Below are 22,347 nucleotides of genomic sequence, written 5' to 3'. Positions count from 1 at the left end.
TTTCGGGGCACCCCCCCGGGTTCTGATGGTTTCTCCTGCACCATCAGAGCCCTGGCGGGGGTGCCCCAAAACTGCCCGCACCGGCTTTAGAGCACTTTGGAGGCTTTCCCTGCACCATCAGAGGACTGGCGGGGGACCTCCAAAGCTGGTGATCGCAGTGAGGGGACCCCCCCCGCCAGTCTTCTCATGGTGCTTCCCCAGCTCCCTATCCCTTAAGTTCCTTTTTTAAAAAAAATAATAATATAATTTATTGTCATTGTAAGTATATACACAGTATACCATACAACGAAATTCACAAAATTCCCTAGGAACGCATTAATTAATTTTCAATGCATTCCTATGATAAATTTGGTTTCACAAGACAATGTTTTCGCAAGACATCGATTTCCGCGGAACGGATTAACATCGTCTTGCGAGGCATCACTGTATAAGGCACAAATGGCTTGTTGCCTGGGAAACAATACTTATTTTATTTTTATTTCATTTTATTTTCTTTTACTTGGTTTTGGAAAGTAAGCTCTATTGTAATTTTGCACCCTGGATTCTTTGTTTGATCATTGATTTAGCTTATATTCAAATAAGAATGGTGTGCCGTCAAATCAATTCTGGTATATGGTGACCCTTTTCAAGGTTTTCTAGGTAGAGAATACTCAGAAGTGGTTTTCAGTTCCCCGGGACTGTGTGGCTCGTCCAAGGCCACACCGGCTGGCTCTTTTCCTAGGAAGCACAGTAGGACTCAAGCTCCCAACCTCTGGCTCCGCAGTTAGATACTAAAGTCGATGTTTTTTTAAAAAAAAATCAGGTTACTACTGCTACATGGATTGCATGAGCATTGATGTTAATGAGATAGAGCCAAGTGTCAGAGCCAGGACCTGAACACAATGCAGAAGACACCAAGTTGTGTGATAAGGAACACACACTCTTGGTGCAAAACCCAAATGAGCAAGGATAAATGTGGACAATTCTGTTTACCTTTATTCTTATAGTGCCAAATTAAGAGATTTTAAGCAAACACGGAATACGGTAAGATCAGTGTCGGGCCTTAGTATTCTTGAATGTGTGAACAAGATTGAACAAGATGCTCCCGTGCACCTGTCAGCAAAACGCGAGCTCTGTGGCTAGCCTCTTCTAACGCTGTTAGTAAGAAGGGAGGCAGAAAGAGCTCATCTGTATGTGCTCAAAAGCAGGCCAAAAATATTTCTAGTGGAGAATTTTGTACCCTTGATCCACTAATTGATTAGAGAAACCCTGCCTATTCATACGAACAGTTTAACCCTGACTAGACTTCAGGTTAACAGAATTTAAACATATAAAACATTTCGGTGTGACATGAACACAAGCTTTATTCTGTGGAGATGGGAGTCTTGATTTTAAAGCCTGGGACCACGCTCTGCTTCATGAAGCACTTATCTGAACATGTCTCTGTCGGCGTGGGGCCACAACTCCAGAGGCTGAATGAGGCTCTGGCCTCAAGAAAACTTCTTAAGAGTCCGGTTGAAATGTGAAGCTTGGCAAGAGCACTCTGTTAGGAAAAGACAAGCCTTGGAAACTAAGGACACTAGTTATAGAGAGCCTCTTATTAGGCTGCATCTATTCTTCTCACTTAAATATAGCAAAGTAAGAGACTTAGACGTGGGAAGAAAACGACATGAGAGAATTCTTAGTGATTATAATATAGTATATTAGATATAGCTACACATTTATAAAGGTAAAGGTTCTCCTTGACATTTTCAGTCCAGTCATGTCTGATTCTAGGGGCGGTGCTCATCCCGTTTTTCAAGCCATAGAGCCAGCACTTGTCCGAAGACAGTTTCCATTGCCACGTGGCCAGCGCGACTAGGGAACGCCGTTTTACCTTCCCACCAAGATGGTACCTATTTATCTACTCAGATTTAATGCTTTTGAACCGCTAGGTTGGCGAGGAGCTGGGACAAAGTGACGAGAGTTCACTCCGTCGCGTGGATTCAGTCTTATGACTGCTGGTCTTCTGACCCTGCAGCACAGGCTTCTGCGGTTTAGCCTGCAGTGCCACCACATATATACAAGGCAATATACATATGGCATGAAAAAATTCAGTGCAATGACATAGAAGTAAATGACCACCAGACTTACTGCTGAGTGGCAAAGGTCTGTTCTGTCTTTGTTACATATATACTCAGAACAACCAATCACATTTCACCCTTTACAGCTGGTCTTGCTTAACAATCAAGCATTACATCATCTTGTTACACCTGTATGCTGTTGGTGATTACATTGGCTTTTACTCTACATTCGTGACTCTGCACTTCCATTACAATATTAAAATTTAACTCCCTGTTCACCAAAAGAACAAAATCCTGACAGTCTCAAGGCGGGGCTGGCTCTGCTTCCTTCTTCAGGCCTCAGAGTCGATACCAGTAGATCTGAAGGCCAGGCCCAGAGCACCATCGTCAGGTTAAACTGGATCAGTTCCAGGTGGTATGGCCTGAGGATGGGGCCAAGAGACTTGCATGCCACAAAGCCTTCGCAAACGTTTCCAAAGATGGGATCGTTCACAGCATTTGTCCGACCATTTTTAGGGTAGTATTTCTTTTGGGAGAGGATCTTTACGCATGATCAACCAATGAGTTCTAGTTCCCATGGAGCCACTGGCTGACTGTAGGGTTGGTCGCCTTCCCTCTCATCTGAAAAAGGTTGAGAATGGCTGCTCTTAGAGCACCGGTTCTCAATCTGGGGTCTCCAGAGGTTCTTGGACTGCAACTCCCACAAATCCTGGCCAGCACAGCTGGGAGTTGCAGTCCATGAACACCTAAGTCACCCAAGGTTGAGAACCACTGCTTTGAAGCAAGGAGGAGAGACTTGCTTCAGCCCAAAGGACAACTTTTAAGTTCTCAGGAGTGAGGCTGCATTCCAGTGGCAGGTGGGTCCAAAGGCCAAAGCATGGGAGGGAGGGGGAAATGGCAACATACTTGTGTGAGCTGAGAAAGCTGAGTGTCAGGATGTCTCTCTGATGGAAGGGGGCTCTGGCCCTTTGTCGATGGGCTGGGTCTGGGTTTGTCTGCCAGTAGGAGCAGCAAGAAACCAAAATTCACCAGCCACCTTCAAGAAAGACACTAACCGGAGTCAAGTGGGATGCTGTTGAAGTCTAGGAAGTTATGCAGCGCATGGATCAAGTGGCTAGAGGGAAGCTCTTTTCCCTCTCACGCAGTACCAGAACCAGGGGACATCCATTGCAATGGAGTGTTGGGAGAGTGAGAACAGACCAAAGAAAAGATTTCTTGACACAGACTAAACATTTCTTTAGTCTGTGGAACTCCTTGCCACAGGATGTGGTGATGGCATCTGGCCTAGCTGCCTTGAAAAGGGGGTCAGACAGATTACTGGAGGAAAAGTCCATCACAGGTTCATACCGTCTTCAGCACCACAGAATAAACCATAGTGAAAAATCATACATATGCCAGGAATGTGGGAAATGTTTTTCTCAGTATTCATACTTTCTGACACACCAGAGTGTCCACACTGGAGAGAAACCATAAAAATGCCAAGAGTGTGGGAAATGTTTTGCTCGGAAATCAATCCTTCAGGCACACCAGAAAGGCCACACAGGAGAGAAACCATATAAATGCCAGGAGTGTGGGAAATCTTATGTTGATAACTTAAGCCTTTTGAGACACCAGAGAGTGCCACCGATAGTGCCTCGGAAGCACTATCGGTGGTGGTGGTGGCTCCGAGATTCCTCCCATAGCAGCAGAGAAGCCCTGGAAGGCATCCGGAGGCAGATCTGCAGCCTATGGAGTGGAAGGGGGAGGCGGGGAAAGCACCAAATTTGAATTTGTCGCTTTCCCCGCCTCCCTCTTCTGGTCTGTAGATCGATTTTCCAGCCACAAGTAGAAGTGAAAATTTGCGGCCAGAGAAGTACAGATCTCGAAAAGTTCGTAAGTTGAACTGACCGTAAGTCGAGACTCCACTGTAAACTCCTAACAAAATTCCAGCATAATACAATGGCAACAAAATACATTCACATGCAAAACTACAATAAGTCAGATTAAATCCAAACTGAATTTAGCAAAGTTGTCACTCTTGGATAAAAACTGTTCTTAAATCTATTTGTCCTTGTTTTAATAGATCTGTATTGTCTTCCTGATGGTAGTAGTTCAAGCAAACCACCGCCAGGGTGGGAGGTGTCCTTTATAATATTTTGTGCTTTTTTGAGGCAGTGGGACCTGTACATTTCCTCCAAGGTGGGGAGGGGGCACCCAACAATCTTCTGTCCTGTATTAATCACCTTCTGGAGCGATTTTCTCTGGGCCACTGTACAACCCGTGTACCACGTGCACATGCATTTTATTTTTATTTATTTATTGGATTTCTACCCCGCCCATCTAGACCAAAAGTCTACTCTGGGCGGTCTACAAATTTTAAAACAATAAAACCAATAAACATATATTATAGATCCAAGGTGGCGAAAGTATAAGAAATTAAGATACAGCAGGAGGGAAAGCCTGCCCAAATAGCCAGGTTTTAAGTTTACAGTGGTGCCTCGCTTAACGGGTGCCCCGTTTAACGAGGAATTCACTTAACGAAGAAGATTTTGCGATCGCTTTTGCGATCGCATAACGTTGTTTCCTATGGGGAAAAATCGCTTTGCGATTTTTCCCCATAGGCTCCATTTCCCCCAGCTGACAGGAGGGGCTTCTTCCGAATCTCCCGCCAGTCAGCTGGGGGAAAAAGTCGGAGGGCGTTCGGCAGGAGGGGAAAGGACCCTTCCTTTCCCCTCCTGGCTGATCGCCGGCCAGAGAAGCCTCTGCGCGCTCGGCAGGAGGGGAAAGGAGGCTTCCTTTCCCCTCCTGGCCAATCGCTGGCACAGACGCCCCTGCGCGCTCGGCAGGAGGGGAAAGGACCCTTCCTTTCCCCTCCTGGCCGATCGCCAGCCAGAGAAGCCCCTGCGCGCTCGGCAGGAGGGGAAAGGAGGCTTCTTTTCCCCTCCTGGCCGATCGCCGGCCGGTCAGCCGGCTGAAGAAGCAGCGGTGAGCTGGGGAGGAGGGCGTGGGAGCCTTCCCCCGCCCTCCTGCCCTAGCGCCAGCCCCATTTTCGGCCAGCGGCCAGCTGATCGGTGGCCGCAGCCATTTTCGCGCTCTGCCCTCGCTTACCGAAGGCGCGAAAATGGCTGCCATTATGAGGAAACATCGCTTTACGGTAAGTGTAGAAGCCATTGGAACGCATTAAACGATGTTTAATGCGTTCCAATGGCATTTTCCTATCCGTATAGTGATGTTTTCTCATAGCGATGGTTAATCCGGAACGGATTAACATCGCTATACGGGGCACCACTGTATTTCTGAAGTACTGTATGACAATACACTTTCTATTGAGCATCGATAAAGAAGACCAACAGTCTCTGAGTGATGTTATTCTTCCTAAGCATCCTGAGACAGCACAATCTCTGTTGAGCCCTTTTCAGGACCTCTCAGGTATTTACGCTTGAAGTCATGTTCTCCTCAATATGGACACCCAAAAAATAAAAAACCCTCACCCTTTCTACCCAGTCTCCACTGATGGATAATGGTGCAATAGCCATCCCGTTCTTCCTATAATCTGTTACAAGCTACAGTGGTGCCTCGCTTACCGAGCGCACCGTTTAACGATGAATCCGCATAGCGATCTGTTTTTTCAGATCGCTAATGCGATCGCATTGCGATGTTTTCAATGGCAAAACATCACATTGCAATGGTCGGTAAGCGTTTTGCTTACCGATCTTCGCATTGCGATGTTTTTTTAACAGCTGATTGGCGGTTCCAAAATGGCTGCCAGACGCCCAAAATGGCCGCCGCAACCATTTTCGCGCCCTGCCCTCGCTTACCGAGGGCGCAAAAATGGCGGCGCTATGGAGGAACTTCGCTGAACGGTGAGTTTGGGGTCCCATAGGAACGCATTAAACGAAGGGCTCAACAGAAGTTGGCATGGCTGGGTGGCCACAGAATCCCCGACAGCAGTGGCTCCTGGAGACCTCTTGAGCCCTCCAGAGGTGAACTTTTCAAGGATCCTGCTTTGCCCTTTTCGGACCGAGCGCAGGAGAAATGGCAATAATGATGGTATTTTAAGAATGGAGCTGACATTGGTCATAATCAGGAGTGGAACTTTTGGAGCAGTTGCACCTGGAGAAGTCTGGTGGGAGGGGGCTATCCACCTCTGCAGGTAGTTCTGTGCCCAGGAATGGTTCCTCCTTGAGCGAGGTGGGCATTCGGTCCTGGATAGCTCACTGGTTTAGGCATCTGCCTGATGAGCCAGAGGTTGGGAGTTCGATTCCCCACTTGAGTCTCCTTGAAAGGGGATGGATTCAATGATCCTGTAGGGATCCAGAAGTGGGACTGGGGGGAGCAGGGGTGCACCTTGCTTGGGAAAAAACCCTCCACAGTCCCCAGCAGGCTGGTTTCAGTCACAGGAGAGGAGAAGTAGGAAAGGAAATGGCCACCTAAGAACAGAACATGAAGAAATGGAGATCCATTACAAGGTTGAGTGAGAATGACCGGTGAAAGTGAGCCGAAAAAGATCTGGGGAACAAGAACACGAGCAGTTCTCCCATCTTCTGGGCTGGAAACCCCCTAAAGCCCTTTACCTCCCAAGCCAGCAAAAAGATCGTGTCTGGAAAGCCAAACGTTTCAGGGAAATGGATGTTTCCTTCATTATAGTCACTCGAAGAGTTAAAGACATAGATTTGGGATTCCTAGAAGTGAAAGACACAGGATAGACCGGAAGTAGAAAGTCCTCCAGGGCAGGAGTCCGTCACTGCAATAGGTCATTTCCTGTTTCCTTCTATTTTTTTCCCCCTCCGGGTCTGCCTGGAGTGGCTCTTAAGCGCCGAGCTGTCCTCCGATGGGGAAGCTGGTGTAATTTAGAGGAAGCAGGAGAGGCGGAAGGGGGTGCAAGTCTTGATTTCCACCACCCCCACCCCCACCATCCCAGCAAAGGAGGAAGGCCGGAAAGGGGCTGCCCGGTCTCCTGCACCTGATGGCGAAGGACGTGGTTTCTCTCTCTTCCTAATCATATGGCTGATGTTATAATTCAGAAGAGGACAGGAAATAAAACAAAAAGAAGAGGGAAGGCTTGAAATCCCTAGTAGGTGGCTGCCCTGGGTAACTCTTTGGTTTCTTCCAGAAGAACTGTTCGTAAGGGTGTTCCTTAGAAATAGAACCTCCTTTTGCCAAAGTAGCTTAACCCAAAAATCAGAAAGTGGTCTTATTGGGGAAAACACAGAGCCAGTGTGTGGTTTTCTCTAAGTAATATTTTTGTCCAAGAGAGGACTGAGAAGATGAACCTGGGGAATAACCTCTGAGTACCTTTTATTCTAAAAAAAACCTTGATGGGGTTCAGGTACCTCAGAATTGGCTAAATGTAGGTCAGGATCAAAGAGAGGTTGCGTGGCTTTGGGGGATGCCTGGTTGAGAATGACAAGAAAGACCTGTCTGGGGAAGGCTCAGGGGCCTCGTTTCGGTTTTGTCCTTGGCATTTGCCTGTCTTTCCTTTAGGAATGAGATCTTATTTCCTACATTTGGCCTTCACACATCCTGTAGCAATTATTAAGAGAACAATATTTTCATATTACAGATAATTAAAGGAGGTCCTGCTCATACAGGCTTTTTTTTCCCCCAGAGAGAAAATTCAGACTCCTTTGAAAACTGCCATGAATCAGAGATCAAAGATGGGGGAGGAAGACTTGGCTGGCGTTGGAGCAGATACAATCCCCCCTATGATGCAAAGTGGAAGGAAGGCAGACCTGTGGGAAAGAAAGAGGCAGGATGACCTGGACATCATTGGTTCACAGGAGCAGTGCCAGTGCTTCAGACGATTTTCTTATGAGGAGGCAGAGGGGCCCCGTGAGGCTTGCGGCCGACTCCATCATCTTTGCCATAAGTGGCTGAAACCAGAAAAGCACACCAAGGCTCAGATCCTGGACCTGGTGATCCTGGAGCAATTCTTGGCTATAATTCCTCTCGAGCTTCAGAGCTGGGTGCGGGAATGTGGAGCAGAGACCAGTTCCCAGGCGGTGGCCTTGGCCGAAGGCTTCCTCCTGAGTCAGGCAGAGGAGAAGAGGAAGGAAGAGCAGAAGGTGAGACAACATTTCTTCCTGGGGGCTGTGAAGCAGAGGTGAGGAGCATATGGCCTCTGTACCCCAGTAGGCATGGATGGGGAAATATGCCTCAATTCTCTCTTATTGATAGAGAATATCCACAAAATCTTCACCCATTGTTGGTGGAGAGCTATCTATCATCTCCCCCCATAACAGAATTTAATCTGCCAAGATTTCTGCCTATCCTTTTTGTTTTTCTTTTCCAAATACCTTGGCTTCGGTCCTCAACTGCTCCATCAGATGAAACACTTCACAGCAGAATTTCAGTGTGATTTCATTGCCGTAGAAAATACCCCATTGGACAGGAGGCAGAGTATGTTCCCAAGAGGGGAGGAACATGATGATGATGATGATGATGGAGATGCCCCCTTGAAGGGTAAGGATTCCTGCTGGGAGTGGGTGCATGTTTCTCCTGTATTTTTTTTTCTGTACCAAGCAAGACATTTTTGTGGGGTGTGGGTACAAATCTTTTATCACAAGTCTTTTCTATGCTTCAGAAAGGCATTTTAATTTTTGCCCCCTCCCAAAGCATTTTATATTTGTCTCTTTATGAGTTGAAAGTCAAACGAGAGAAGCATTTTTACCCAAATGAAAAAAAGGAAGAGCTGGGATGATCCAGAGGCAAACTATGAGTAGCAAAGAGCCTGACACCCACCAGTGACTTGACTATTCTTGCACATTCTTACCTATACAAATGATATCTGTATACTACATTTCCTCCAATAATAGGTTAAAGACCTCAACGTTGTTATGTTCTAATTAATCAGTGTTCTTTTGATTTCAATCATTGAGACTAATTGATAGCACTGTTTTTGTCTCTTCCCCAGGGGCTGGAAAGCTGTGTGGAAGAAGCGGTCCTTCATCTCTTCTTCCCTGCGATGGAGAGGAATTGGATAAGGTAGGAGAGCAAAGCCTTTCTGAAAAGATTGTTTCCTTCTGTTTTCCGCCGGGAGAGCAAAGAACACGAAAAGTGTCTTGCTTGGGCAGCCCAAAGGTCTGCTTTAGCTCCTCATCTTTCTTCCAACAGTGGCTCACTTGGGATCTGAAGCACAGAAGGCAATGTATATTTCTTCAAGGCCATTGTTGCAAACCCTTCGACTGCCCCAGCCTGCCAAAATTTAAAACTCTGTCATCATCAAAGCAGCTTTTCCCCAGTTTTGGAGACTTCCAGAAAATCAGCAGTTAGAGATTTGCAATTCTTCCTCTATCCAGTTAATCAAGGAAAAAAAGGAACCGGGTGTGTTATCTGGTTTCCGTTCTTTATATAATTCCTTGGTTTTGTTTACATTCTTGAGTGGCCCCAATTGGCCACTTCTAGCCCTGGTCCTATCCAGAAGTAAAATCTTCCCCTCCATCCCTCAAGCTCTTTCCCCCTCACTTATGGGGAGTCTGGGAATTGGAACTAGACACTACAGCCCTCTCCCTCCTGCTGTTGTTCCCAAGGAAATGGGATTCAGAAGCATGTGGAGGGAGTATGGGGTCCTTTGGACTCCAAATCAATGATAACAGGAAAGTCCTATTAGAAGTGTGAATTCCACCCAAAAAGGTCGATGTTCTGTGATTTAAATTCCAGTTACGTCATCTTTAGTTTGGTTCACAAATTATATTAGATTCTGTTAGACCTAAGCAGGAAATGCTTTCTTTTCCTTCAGGCTCAAATGACCTTTGAGGAGGTTGCTGTAAATTTTACCCAGGAGGAATGGGCACTGTTGGATCCAGACCAGAGATCCCTGTACAGGGAAGTCATGGTGGAGAATAATCAGATCATGGCCTATTGTGGTAAGTCCCCTTCTCTCCATGGTTTACACTAAGTGTAGTAACAGTACTGTCAACCACAACCATTCTCATGGGAAGGTGGGGGGTGCCTTAGAGCAGAGCTGGAGGATTTTTGTGGGCTTGAAGAAGGGCTGAATTCTGGATCCTATCAGTCCTCATCAGCCTGGCCAGTGGTAAAGCCCAAGAGGAAATGGAGCCCATCTTCATCAAATACAGAGGTTTCTCCACCCAGTGTTAGGGCATTCTGGAGAGGTGAAACTTGAGTTAGGAAAGGGATTTTGATCCTGACTGTAGAAATGGCCTTGAACCGATTCATTCCAGTTCATAAAGGTGACAGCACAGGTGCTTCTGCTCCACTCCCCCACCTCCTCAATTGATCAGCCAATCAGCCAGTCCCTGCTTGCTTGTTTGCTTTTCCCACCTCCTCAGCTGATCTCCCAGTCAAGAGCAAGAGCACAGACTTTTCTGTCCTGCCTGTTTCTCTGAGTGGCAGATCAGCTGAGGGGGGCGGGGCAGAGAAGCCTGAACTGTTGCCTGGACTGGAAGATCAGTTGAGGAGGTGCAGGAAGCTAGCATGCTGGAGCTGGTGAGTGGCCGATCGAGCCAGAGGAGGAGAGGGAGGGAAAGCAGTCCCACCTGTGCTGCCGCCTTGATGAATTGGGACAAACTGGTGGGTGTCTGTCTCTGCTTAATTGCATAAACCTGATGATGTTCTTTCACAGCTTGTGTCATGATGGATGACAGGCAGGGGCTAAAGCAAATTGAAAAGAAAGAAGCAAGTTAAATTGGAAGGTCTAGGAAAGGGGCCCCAGAGAAGACATTTTTCAATATTGTGAGCCAAACTGAGAGAGTGATTTCTTTGGGGGAAAAAATGGAAAGTCTGTTTTATTCTGATGAACAAAACAACAGAGATCTTTTTCTGCTGCAGATGGTGAGGAAAACATTTACGCAGCCACCGAACCTCTCCACTTTCCTGCTGCCATCGCACCACTTCACGAGAGAGCGAAAGAGGAGCTGGGCTTAACAGGTTGGTGCTCCTTGCGAATAAGGTGGAGGGTGGGTCCTGTAACATTTCTGTGGCCAAGACGTTCTACTAGACAGTAATGGCAGACAGGTGCAGAGGATCTAAATTAAGCCACTCCAAAAGTGGCTACTAAAGATGGGGATACTGGGATACGAACACGAATATCTCCGCACAGCTGAGGCTGTTAACAAGGGTCTGGCCCCTGGGGCCAGCCCATCCACTCACATGTCCGGTGGCCCCTCTCTTCCTTCCAATTGCTCCGGAGTGCCGCTCGGCAGCCTTGCAAGGAGACTCGTCCTGCTTCCCTCTGCCAGGAGTGGCTAGACGACCAGGAAGAGAACGGCGCTCAGGAGTGATTGGAAGGATGAGCGGGGCCACTGCCACCAGCGGATGTGGGAGTGGACGGTCTGGCCCCAGAGGCTGGATCCTAGTTAACTCCAGCTGTGTGGGGATATTTGTATACGAATACCCCCATCTCTAGTTGCTACCACCAAAGAGGAAAATCCAGAAGCAAAACCAAGAGAGTCCATTCCCAGCCCTGATCAGAAAGCCCTACAGTCATAAGCAGGGACCAGAGGAACATGGGCTCCAGTGTCTAGTGCTTTCTCTCTCAAGGTTTAGTCAGCTGGGCTGCATCCACCCAACATTTGAGGGGAGATGTTTGGCTGTCTGGGAAAGAGTCTCACCTACAAGGTTGGGTGCCCTCTTTTGCCTGGGGGGCAAGAGTTTTCTCCCAAAAAGGTGGTCTGCTCCTGAGAAGACTTTCTCTTGAGGAGCCCATCCCTGCTGCTGTACACTTCCATGGGATGCCTCAAACTCATTTTATGCCTTCCACTTGGATGTTTTCCAGGGTTTGGTGGGAATCCTTCTTTTTTGTTTATTTGTTTGTTTGTTTGTTTGTTTGTTCAATTTATATCCCGCCCATCTGGTATATTCTACCACTCTGGGCGGCTTTTGATTCGGCCACCATCGGCTACAGGATGAGGCTCCAAGGTCCGGCAGGACCACCACTTCTTCCTCCACATCAGGTCCTGGGGGAATGTTCATATAGACCAGATGGGCGGGATATAAATCAAATAAATAAATAAATAAAATTTATCCTCACTGAAGGGTTCCTCTGAAGGAGTCACAATGGAAGTTTTGGACTGGGAGTTTTAGGAGACTAAAATGTGGATCAGCAAAGAGATCAAAAGAGCGCCCTGCTCCTTTGAAGGAGAAAAAAAATAGCTCTATATCCTCTTATTTCCTTACATTGTTTTCCTTTCAGGCTCTTTCGGGCTGATTTAGACCTTTTTTTTCATTCCAAAGGATTGTTTTTTTACACAGTTGGGATTCAATCTTTTCTCTACTTGTTGTTCTTCCACCAGATGAAGAAAGTTATGCCAGAGAAGAACCTTACAAGTCCATCATGTATTGGGAACATTTTCCTGAAAGTGTGGCACTTCCAGTTCACGGGAAGGTACCATATGAAAACATACTTTTCAAAAATGAAGCCTCTGGAAAAGGAATGGACAGCAAGCCACAATTTACGAGCCAGCAGACATTGGAGAGAGGAGGGGGAAAACGCCCGTGTCAGGGATGTGAGGAAAGTTCTGCCGGCCCTTTCTTCCTTCAGATGCATGAAAGAGTCCAGTACCAATGTGAAGACTGTGGGAAATGTTTTACTTACCCTTCAAACCTTCTCGCCCACCAGAGTGTCCATGTGGGAGAGAAACCCTACAAATGTCAAGAGTGTGGGGAAGGCTTTGCTCAGAATTCAACCCTTCTTGAACATCAGAGAGTCCACACCGGAGAGAAACCCTACAAATGCCAGGAGTGTGGGAAGGGTTTTTGTTACAGTTCAGCCCTTTTGACCCACCAGAGAGTCCACACCGGAGAGAAACTACACCAGTGCCAGGAGTGTGGGAAATGTTTTACTTACCCTTCAAATCTTCTTGCCCATCAGAATGTCCATACGGGAGAGAAACCATTCAAATGTCAGTATTGTGGCAAATGTTTTTTTCAAAGTTCAGGCCTTGTGAAGCACCAGAGAATTCATACTGGAGAGAAACCCTACAAGTGTCAGGAATGTGGGAAACAGTTTGCTCGGAATTCGAACCTTCTCACACACCGGAGAATTCATACAGGAGAGAAGCCATACACATGCCAGGAGTGTGGGAAAGGTTTTGTTCAGAATGCAAACCTTCTGACACACCAGCGAGCCCACACGGGAGAGAAGCCCTTCAGATGCCAAGAGTGTGGGAAATGTTTTGCTCGGAATTCACATCTTCTCAAACATGAGAGAGTCCACACAGGAGAGAAACCATACACGTGCCAGGAGTGTGGGAAATGTTTTTCTCAACATTCACACCTTCTGAAACATCAGAGGATCCACACAACAAAGAGGTCATACAAATACAAGACTGGGGGAAGTATATTATTCCTGAGTCAAGATTTCATGAAGAATCAGAGAATCCACAGAGGAGGCAGACCACACAAATAACAGAAATGTAGGAAATGTTCCACTCACAATTCATACCTTGAGACTCGTCACAGAGTTGACAACGGGGCAAACCTACAGATGTGAGAGATCACAAAAGTAAACGAAGACATTGGGCCCATTAATATTTGTTACATCATGGAGTCCCTTCTGGCTGTGAAGTTCAAGTTGCTCTAGAAGCAACATTGTACGTGGATGGAGTCTTTGCCAAACAAAACAGGGGTTGCTTTTTTCTATTCCAACAGAACTCTCTGCAAAGTCCCCCTCCCATTTTTATCTTTCTATTTCTTTGTGCTTTCTGCCTTATTTTGATTCTTAATCCAACTGCTGTTCTGCTTTTGTTTTTGCTACAGTCTGCATTGTACGTGGGTATGCATGGTTCCCAAAGCGTACTGGCTTGTGATCCGAGACAGCATCACATCATGTTGACTTTAGGAGGCAGTGTCATGTGAAGGGGAAAAATGATGTCCTTGGTTGTAGATTCGGCTTCTCTGTTTCTATGAACATTACCAGACCAACTTGCCAGGGCCAGCTAAGGCTCTTGAAAGCTGCCTTCCAATAAAAGTTAAACGTCACCCCTTGTTTAACAGCTTTGTCAGGTCTCTTTCCAGGCACGGTTCCTCCTTATATCTAACAATAGGGTTGGAACAGCTGCAGCCTCTAGGGTGAGAGGCATGGAATCGTCTGTTCAACACCCGATAGCCTGCTCCTGTGAATGGACAGTGCATAAATATATTTTGTTGTTGTTTAGTCTTGTCCGATTCTTCGTGACCCCATGGACAGAGCACGCCAGGCCCTCCTGTCTTCCACTGCCTCCAACTCCGGGCAGTTGGGTTAAATATATACAGTGCTTAAATTCAAAGCTGAAAGGATACAATGAATTCAACTAAATACACCACAGAAGAACTCGCTCATTGAACACTGCTCACAGGACTGACTGAGGTGCCCAATTATATAAACACACACCTGTACTGGTGTGTGTGTTCACACACACACACACACACACACACACACACACACACACGTACACACACACACGCGTACACACACACACACACGCGTACAGGTAAAACAGCACTCAAATGTTTATGAAGAGTGAAAGATAAGCCTGTGAGAGACGCACCACCAAATATGTGCACTGTAATGCCATGTTCGCATTATGTTATTTACGGAGGGACTCCCAGCATTTGTCAAAAGAACAAAGCTCCACCACTCGTCGTAACATCAAATGAATTTCACAGCTTTTGACTTGTCTTACACTGTTGGTGTATGTGCTTTTCCCACCAATTTTCATGTACCCCTAAACGTCCTGGTTTGTACCCTAGGTTGTGTCTCAGTGCTTTAAAATACAGACTAAAAAGTGTAAAGGCATTTTAAATAACCGCCTGACCTAAGAAGAATATACAGCGGTGCTTCACTAGACAATAATAATCCGTTCCACTGAAATAGCTGTTTAGCGAAATAGTCTAGCGAAAAGCATTTCCCCATTGGAATGCATTGAAATGTGTTTAATGCATTCCAATGGGGAAGAATCGTCGTTGTCTAGCGAAGATCGGCCATAAGAGAGCCGCCTTGCGAACCGCCGATCAGCTGTTTAAATTGCTGTCTTGCAAAGCTTAGGTCCTGAGCACGGAGGGAGTTGTCAAAATCGTTGTCTAGCGAAAATTGGTTTGCGAAGCAGGGACCAAACATTATCCAGCGAAATTCCCCCATAGGAATCACTGTTTTGCGAATCGCTATAGCGATCGCGAAAAGTCAATGTCTAGCAAAAAAAACTGTCATGCGGGGTAACTGTCTAGCAAGGCACCACTGTAATGGCAGCAGGCAGAGGCATCTGGCCATGTTGAATTTAGACATTAAAATTGCCTGAAGAAAAATGTTTTCAGTTGTTTCCAGATGGAACGAGGACTTCATGATCCCTTCCAGCTCTGCAGTTCAAACGTTACGGTTATTAAAAGTGATTCTTCCAAAGTCTTGGAAATGGAGGAAGTGGTTCACCAAAAGATTGGGTGAGAATGCCTGGTGGAAGTGGGTCCAGAAAGATCTGAGAACAAGAGCATGGTCAGTCCAGAGATCTTCTGGGCCAGGAACCTCCAAAGCTAAGAGGAAGCAAGAGATCCGGGTGCCTGAGAGGCCAGCATTTATTTAAGGCAAGGGTGCGGATGCTTCTGTCTTCCTCTCGCCTGGAAGAGTTAAGCCCATAGAGTGGGACTTTCTAGAGGGGAAGGGAAGAAGGTGGGCAGGAAGCAGAGCAGAGTCCTCCACAGCCAGAGTCCCTCCAAAAAATGTCCCTTCCTGTGTCCTCCTTTTTTTTCCCCTCCGGAAGGAAACGTGGGCTTTGGTTCCTCCAAGGGGTGACTCTTCCTGCGAGGGATCCTGTTCAGAGCTTCCCACCCGGGTGAGCTTGATGGTGAGTCTGAAGACGAAAGGCCAGGTGCAGACTATTTAAAAACCCTGTTTATAAGTAGGTTTTTAAGAGAAGACCCGAGGCCTGCGTGACCCTGAGCAGGAAAGCGGACTGGCCCCAGTGAGCTCAGTAGCCTGGACTTTAAATTTTGGGATGACGAGCCCCTATCAGGGGTGCAGGAGAGGGTTTGCCATTAGGAAAAACAAAGCAACGCCTTCAGATTTCAGGTTCTGGGGAGGGGGCAGCCCTTCCCACTCCCTCTGGCCTGTCCCCCCCTTTTTTTCTGGGGGATGGAGAGGCGGAGCCAAGAGCCACTCCAGGCAGATTCTCTATTTGGAGTGGGGGGGACCACGTGGCCCATTGCTTCAGGCAGCAAAATCTCTTGGGCCACTGCTGCTCTCTTCAAGGCCCTTGCCCTGACCCCTAACATCCTGCCTAATTGGGGCGGGTCTCTCCCGCCTGTCCTCTCCGATTCCTCACCCCTGAGCCGGACTCGCCATCCAGCCCATCCTGGTCACCCTTTTGGGGAAGCTCTGGAAGGGATCCCTGCAGGGCGAGGGAGCCCTTGGAGGAGCCGATGCCCCTGTTTCCATCTGGAGGTGGAAGGATGGGGAGATAGGAAGGGACATTTTCTTGAGGCCTAAAGGCCTCTAGGGTCTCTCCAACCGACCAGACCATAATAAAGTTTTATCTATCTATCTATCTATCTATCTATCTATCTATCTATCTATCTATCTATCTATCTATCTATCTATCTATCTATCTATCTATCTATCTATCTATCTCTAAAAAGATATGTATCTATCTATCTATCTGATGAAGAAAAGGGAAGCTGGCTGTAACGTCTGTTTACTTATTGTTTCCATTATTTATACACACACAGAGAGAGAGAGAGAGAGAGAGAGAGAGAGAGAGTCATGCCTCACTGGATGATTACCCCGTTTAACAATGAATCCGCTTAACGTTGACGTTTTTGGGATCGCAAAACGATGGTTTAAATGGGGTTTTTTCGCTGTGTGATGATCGGTTCCCTTCTTTGGGAACCGATTTTCGCTTTACCACAATCAGCAAACAGCTGATCGTCGGGTTTCAAAATGGCCATCAGCTGAAGAAAATGGCCCCCTGCTGTTTTTAGGACTGATTTTTCGCACTACAGGCACCGAAAATGGTCACCCCTATAGAGGATCCTCGCTGGATGAGCAGGTATTCAGCCCATTGGAACACATTGAACAGTTTTCAGTGCGTTTCAATGGTTTTTTTTTCCATTTGACGACATTTTCACTCTACAGCGATTTCGCTGGAACGAATTAACGTCGTCAAGCGAGGCACCACTATATATTTGTTTTGGCTTATATTCTTGAATGCCCCTGTGACCGGACAGCTCTCAGAACACTCCTGTCAGTCATGTCAGAGTTTTGGTGAGGGAGCCTATGACATAACAGGAGGGGCGGAACCAAGAGAATAAAAGAAGACAAAAGACAGTTAATGACAGTTTAAGGCAGTTAAGGCCGTGGCTGTGTTAGAGAGAAGAGAAATAGATGGAGGGAGAGATTGAAAGAGATAGGAATAGGACAAGTCTTGGAAAGTTTGGGTGGTTAATAATTGAATGAATTAAAAGTGATAATAATAAAAGAAGCTGTTTGAATATAGTAACATCGTGATTAAAGAAAAGCTAACTACGCAAGCATATCTCAAATCAAAAGAACATATATTGAATGAATAAAATAAGACCAGCTTTGATTTCCATGTATGATTGAACTGTTATCCTATAAATAAACCTTGTTAATGTTGACAGCTGTGACTCATTATTAAAATTGGGTAGATTGAGGAAAATCCTCTGGTGGCAGCGTATAAAAGGTGAAAATTGCAAGTAGCACCCAAAGAAGTTAAGGAAAACAAGAGGAGCTGGAGGGTTGCTACAACCCCCAATTGGTCACTTCTAGCCCTGAATGTGTCCCCAAGGGAGGTAAAGTTTTCCCCTCCATCCATCAAGATTTCTCTCCCCACTTTCTTGGAAGCCTGGGAATTGGCTCTGATAGCCACAGCCCTCTCTGTCCTGCCATTGTTTCTGAAGAAGTGGGATTCGGATGCATCTGGTCTTTGTCCTGGGAGGAGCTAGGGATCCCCTGTGATCCTACCCATTAGTGACAAGAACTTCCTGCAGGAAGATTGAGTTGAAGTCCTGAAGTATAAATCCAAGCCACCTCATCTTAACTTTGGCTCGTAGATTATATGGGATTCTTTTAATGTAAAACAGAAAATGTTTTATTTTTCCCTCCAGGGTCTGGTAACCTTTGAGGAAGTGGCTGTGAATTTCACCCAGGAGGAATGGGCACTGCTGGATCTGGAACAGAGATCCCTCCACAGGGAAGTCATGGAGGAGAACCGTCGGATCGTGGCCTCTCTCAGTAAGTCTCTGTGTTTCCTTTGTTCATGCTAAGTGTGATAACAGCAAAATACAAGTCACAGCAGTGACCCAATTCATGCCAGCCCATAGGGGTCCTAAAAGCAGGTCTGTTGAACTCCTTGTGGCCTCCCAGAATCACTGGATTCCAGATCCCATCAGCTTCTGTCAGGCTACCAGTGGTAAAGCACAATAGGAAATGGAGCTCATCTCCCTCAAGAGCAAAGTTTTGTCTGCCCTGGGATGGATGGATGTGGATGGATGGATGGATGGATTTGTTCTTGGGGGTGTTCTTTCTCAGCCTGTGTGATGATGAATGATGGAGATGGGCTAAAGGAGGGGGGAAAGAAAGAAGGAAAAGCTCCCTCACCATGTTAAGCGGAACACAGAGCAGTGGAGATTATATTTTTAAGTATTATGAGCTAAATTAAGTGATTTCCTTAGAAAAGAGCAAGATGGCTTCAGTTTCATATTCCTTGAATGGTCATGGCTCCATCTTAAGTAACTCTGGGTTTGCACCCAATTCAGGAACATTGATGGGAAATGTACTGAAGAATGGGCAAAGCAATCCCCATATATGACCTAAATGCCAATTTTTTAAACACATATGACTGAGAGGACTTTCAATTTCTTTTCCTGAGGTAGTTTTTTTTTCAGGATCCAGTTGATGACTACAGACAGACAGACAGACAGACAGACAGACAGACAGACAGACAGACAGACAGACAGACTGACTGACTGACTGACTGACTGACTGACTGACTGACTGACTGACTGACTACTGACTGACTGACTGACTGACTGACTGACTGACTGACTGACTGATGACTGACTGACTCTTTTCCCCCTCTAGAAGATTATTTCTCTCACAGTTGGGATTCAAACTTTTCTATGTTTGTTGTTCTTCCAGCAGATCAGGAAAGTTATGCCGGAGGAGCGCCCTACAAATGCACCATGTGTGGTAAACATTTTGCTGAAAGTATGACCCTTACACTTCATGAGAAGGTCCACAATGCAAACAAATGTTTCCGAAATGAAGTTTCTGGAGAAGGTTATGACAGAAAACCTGAACTTCTCAGCCACCAGAGAATCAGAAGTGGAGGAAGAACATGCCAACTTGGGAAATGTTTTGCCAACAATTGCTTCCTTCAGTTGGACACAGGAGAGAACATATTCAAATGCTACGAATGTGACAGATCTTTTAATCACAATTCAACCCTTCAGATACACCAGAGACTCCACACAGGAGAGAAACCATTTAAGTGTCATGAGTGTGGGAAATGTTTTTCTCACAATTCTAACCTTCTGAAACACAAGATAGTTCACACAGGAGAGAAACCATACAAATGCCAGGAGTGTGGAAAATCATTTAATCACAGTTCAAACCTTCTAACACACCAGAAAGTCCACACTGGAGAGAAACCATACAAATGCTGGGAGTGTGGGAAATGTTTTACTCAGAATACACACCTTCTTGAACACCAGCGTGTCCACACAGGGGAGAAACCATACAAATGCCATGAATGTGGAAAATGTTATGGAAACAATTCAACCCTTCATGTTCACCAGAGAATCCACACAGGAGAGAAACCATACAAATGCCAGAAGTGTGGAAAATCTTTTAATCGCAATTCAAACCTTCTGACACATCAGGGAGTCCACACAGGAGAGAAACCATACAAATGCTGGGAGTGTGGGAAATGTTTTACTCAGAATTCACACCTTCTTGAACACCAGCGTGTCCACACGGGAGAGAAACCATACAAATGCCATGAATGTGGAAAATGTTATGGAAACAATTCAACCCTTCTTATACATCAGAGAGTCCACACCGGAGAGAAACCATACAAATGTCAAGAATGTGGCAAATCTTTTAATCGCAATTCAAATCTTCTTGTACACCAGAGAGTCCACACAGGAGAAAAACCATACAAATGCCAGGAGTGTGGAAAATCTTTTAATCGGAATTCAAATCTTTTGACACATGAGAGGCTCCATACAGGAGAGAAACCATTCAAGTGCCAGGAGTGTGGAAAACGTTTTACTCGGAATTCACATCTTCTTATACACCAGAGAGTTCACACTGGAGAAAAACTATAGAAATGCTAGGAGTGTGAGAGATATTTTGATAAAAGATCAAACTTTAGGAGGTATCAGAGAGAAATGATCCAAAAGCCAAGAATGTTGGAAATGCTATTCTCACAATTCCACCTTTCTGAATGAAAGGAGAGTCCACTCTTGAAAAAAATGATGCAAATACCAGGTGTGTGGGAAGTGTTTTACTTAAAATTCACACCGTTTGGGATAGCAGAGAGTCTACACAACAGAGAGATCATACAACTGCAAAAGTGATTCAGACATCATATTTCTGAGTTAGACTCCGGGAGGCATCAGGGAGTCCACACTGGAGAGAAACCACACAAATGCTTTTGTGTGTGGGAAATGTTGTTCTCACAAATCATATTTTGTGATTCGTCACAAAGTGTAGACAGGGAAAGCTGCATAGGAGGGTCATTGCTGATGTTCTTTGAGCTCTCCCACAATTCATGGGAAGATTATGTCTTGGTGGCTGAAACTACTATCTTTTATGCCATGGAGATCCCATCCAGCAGTAAAGTTTAAATTCCTCCAGTTACTCTACAGTCAGAGTTGTTAATAGATGGAACCTTAGAGAAATCATTATTGTTTTGATCTTTTCCATTTATACTGTTATTTTTTCTCTCTCTTTCTTTAGAGTGGAGATTAGGGCACAAACTCCTTGCCCATCTCCAGAGGATGGGGAATAGCAGGCCTAATTGAGATGTGTGCCTTCTGACTTGTCTTGGTTATTCTTCATGCAAATGTTATTTCTGCTTTTGGTTTGTTATAATCAAAAATTATTAGGAAGTTACTTGCATTTCTTCCTGGAGTAGACAGCAACAATGAAGTTGAATGGGCACCTTGAAATGAAAGCTTATTCTGTCGTGTGTTGGCCCTCTTTCTTTCAGAGTCATACTCACACAGCAGTTCTCCATCCTCTGCCTCTTTGGATGCTTCCTCCTTGTGTCTAATGATTTGGCCGGCCCAACTGCATGCTCTGTTGTGAGAAGCTGGGAAGCATTTGTTTAGCACTTGGTACCTCCACTGTTATTCTCTGAATACAGTGGTGCTGAACGGATCAAAAAAACCCAAATGGGCCGAAAACTCACCGTTCAGCGATGCTTCCTATGGCCGGCAGCCATTTTCGCACCCTCGTTAAGTGAGGGGAGGGCGCGAAAACGCTGCGCGCAGCCATTTCGGGGCTTCCGGCGGCCATTTTGTCCACCGAACAGCTGATCGTTGGGGCTTCGTTTTGCGAAGATCGGTAAACGAAATGCTTGCCGATCTTCGCAAAGCGAGTTTCGCCCTATCTAAACAACGTTGAGCGATCTCATTAGTGATCCCAAAAAAGGGATCGCTATGCGATTTCGTCGTTGTACGGTGCGCTTGTTAAGTGAGGCACCACTGTACATGGTTGCCACTGAACTATAACAAGGCATATACATGTACATTTTCACTGTATATTCCATGGGGCAGAGATCTGTCTCTTCTATCTTGTTAAGAACACAGAATGCATTTTGAAAGTTGGCAATACCAGCTGTGTACACCTCTCCTGCTCCTGTGGAGTTAGTCTTTCTGGGAGCATTGCAAGCGCATTGAACATGGCAACTGTTTCTAAATTGAAGCCAGAGAAGAGAAGCCGCGCTCTTCAACTGGTGCAACATGCGGCAGAGAGGCTCCTAAGTGGCACACGGTCCCGTGATCACAGGACTCGAAGGTTTGTAAGATCTCCACTGGCTTCTCGTTGCATACTCGGCCCAATCCAAGGTGTTAGCGTTACATTTTGAAGCCCTCATTGGCTTGGGGTCAGTCCTTTAATGGGCCTATTTAGATCTTCAGGAGGGGTCCTTTAAAAATTACTAACAGTCCCCTACTGAGATCAGATGTTGCAAAGACGAGTCATGTACTGAATATTTTTCTAATGAAACATCTTTATTTGGTAACAAAGGGTCTTGGTCTTTTTTAAACAGAAGTAACTGCCTTTTGTTTCAGCGGCGCCTCATAACTTTTTTCATTATCGAACTCTTAACAGGTTTCCCCTTCAACGTAAGAGGAGAAAAACTCCAAACTT

General features: G+C 45.9%; 1 protein-coding gene across 1 annotated transcript; it reads left to right on the top strand.

Moving 5' to 3' along the window:
• Window positions 1-6,153: 6,153 nt before the first annotated feature.
• On the top strand, window positions 6,154-22,223 carry LOC144583016 (uncharacterized). Its single transcript, XM_078388208.1, is given in 8 exon segments — window positions 6,154-7,095; window positions 7,630-8,086; window positions 8,348-8,483; window positions 8,935-9,005; window positions 9,760-9,886; window positions 10,812-10,910; window positions 12,275-13,267; window positions 19,426-22,223. Coding segments are annotated over 7 exon segments (2,847 nt in total). The 5' UTR covers window positions 6,154-7,095; window positions 7,630-7,660; the 3' UTR covers window positions 20,421-22,223.
• The last annotated feature ends 124 nt before the right edge of the window (window positions 22,224-22,347 follow it).

The sequence above is a fragment of the Pogona vitticeps genome, chromosome 2 (genome assembly GCF_051106095.1).
Source record: "Pogona vitticeps strain Pit_001003342236 chromosome 2, PviZW2.1, whole genome shotgun sequence".
Lineage (NCBI taxonomy): Eukaryota > Metazoa > Chordata > Lepidosauria > Squamata > Agamidae > Pogona > Pogona vitticeps.
This window is presented reverse-complemented; position numbering and strand designations above follow the sequence as displayed.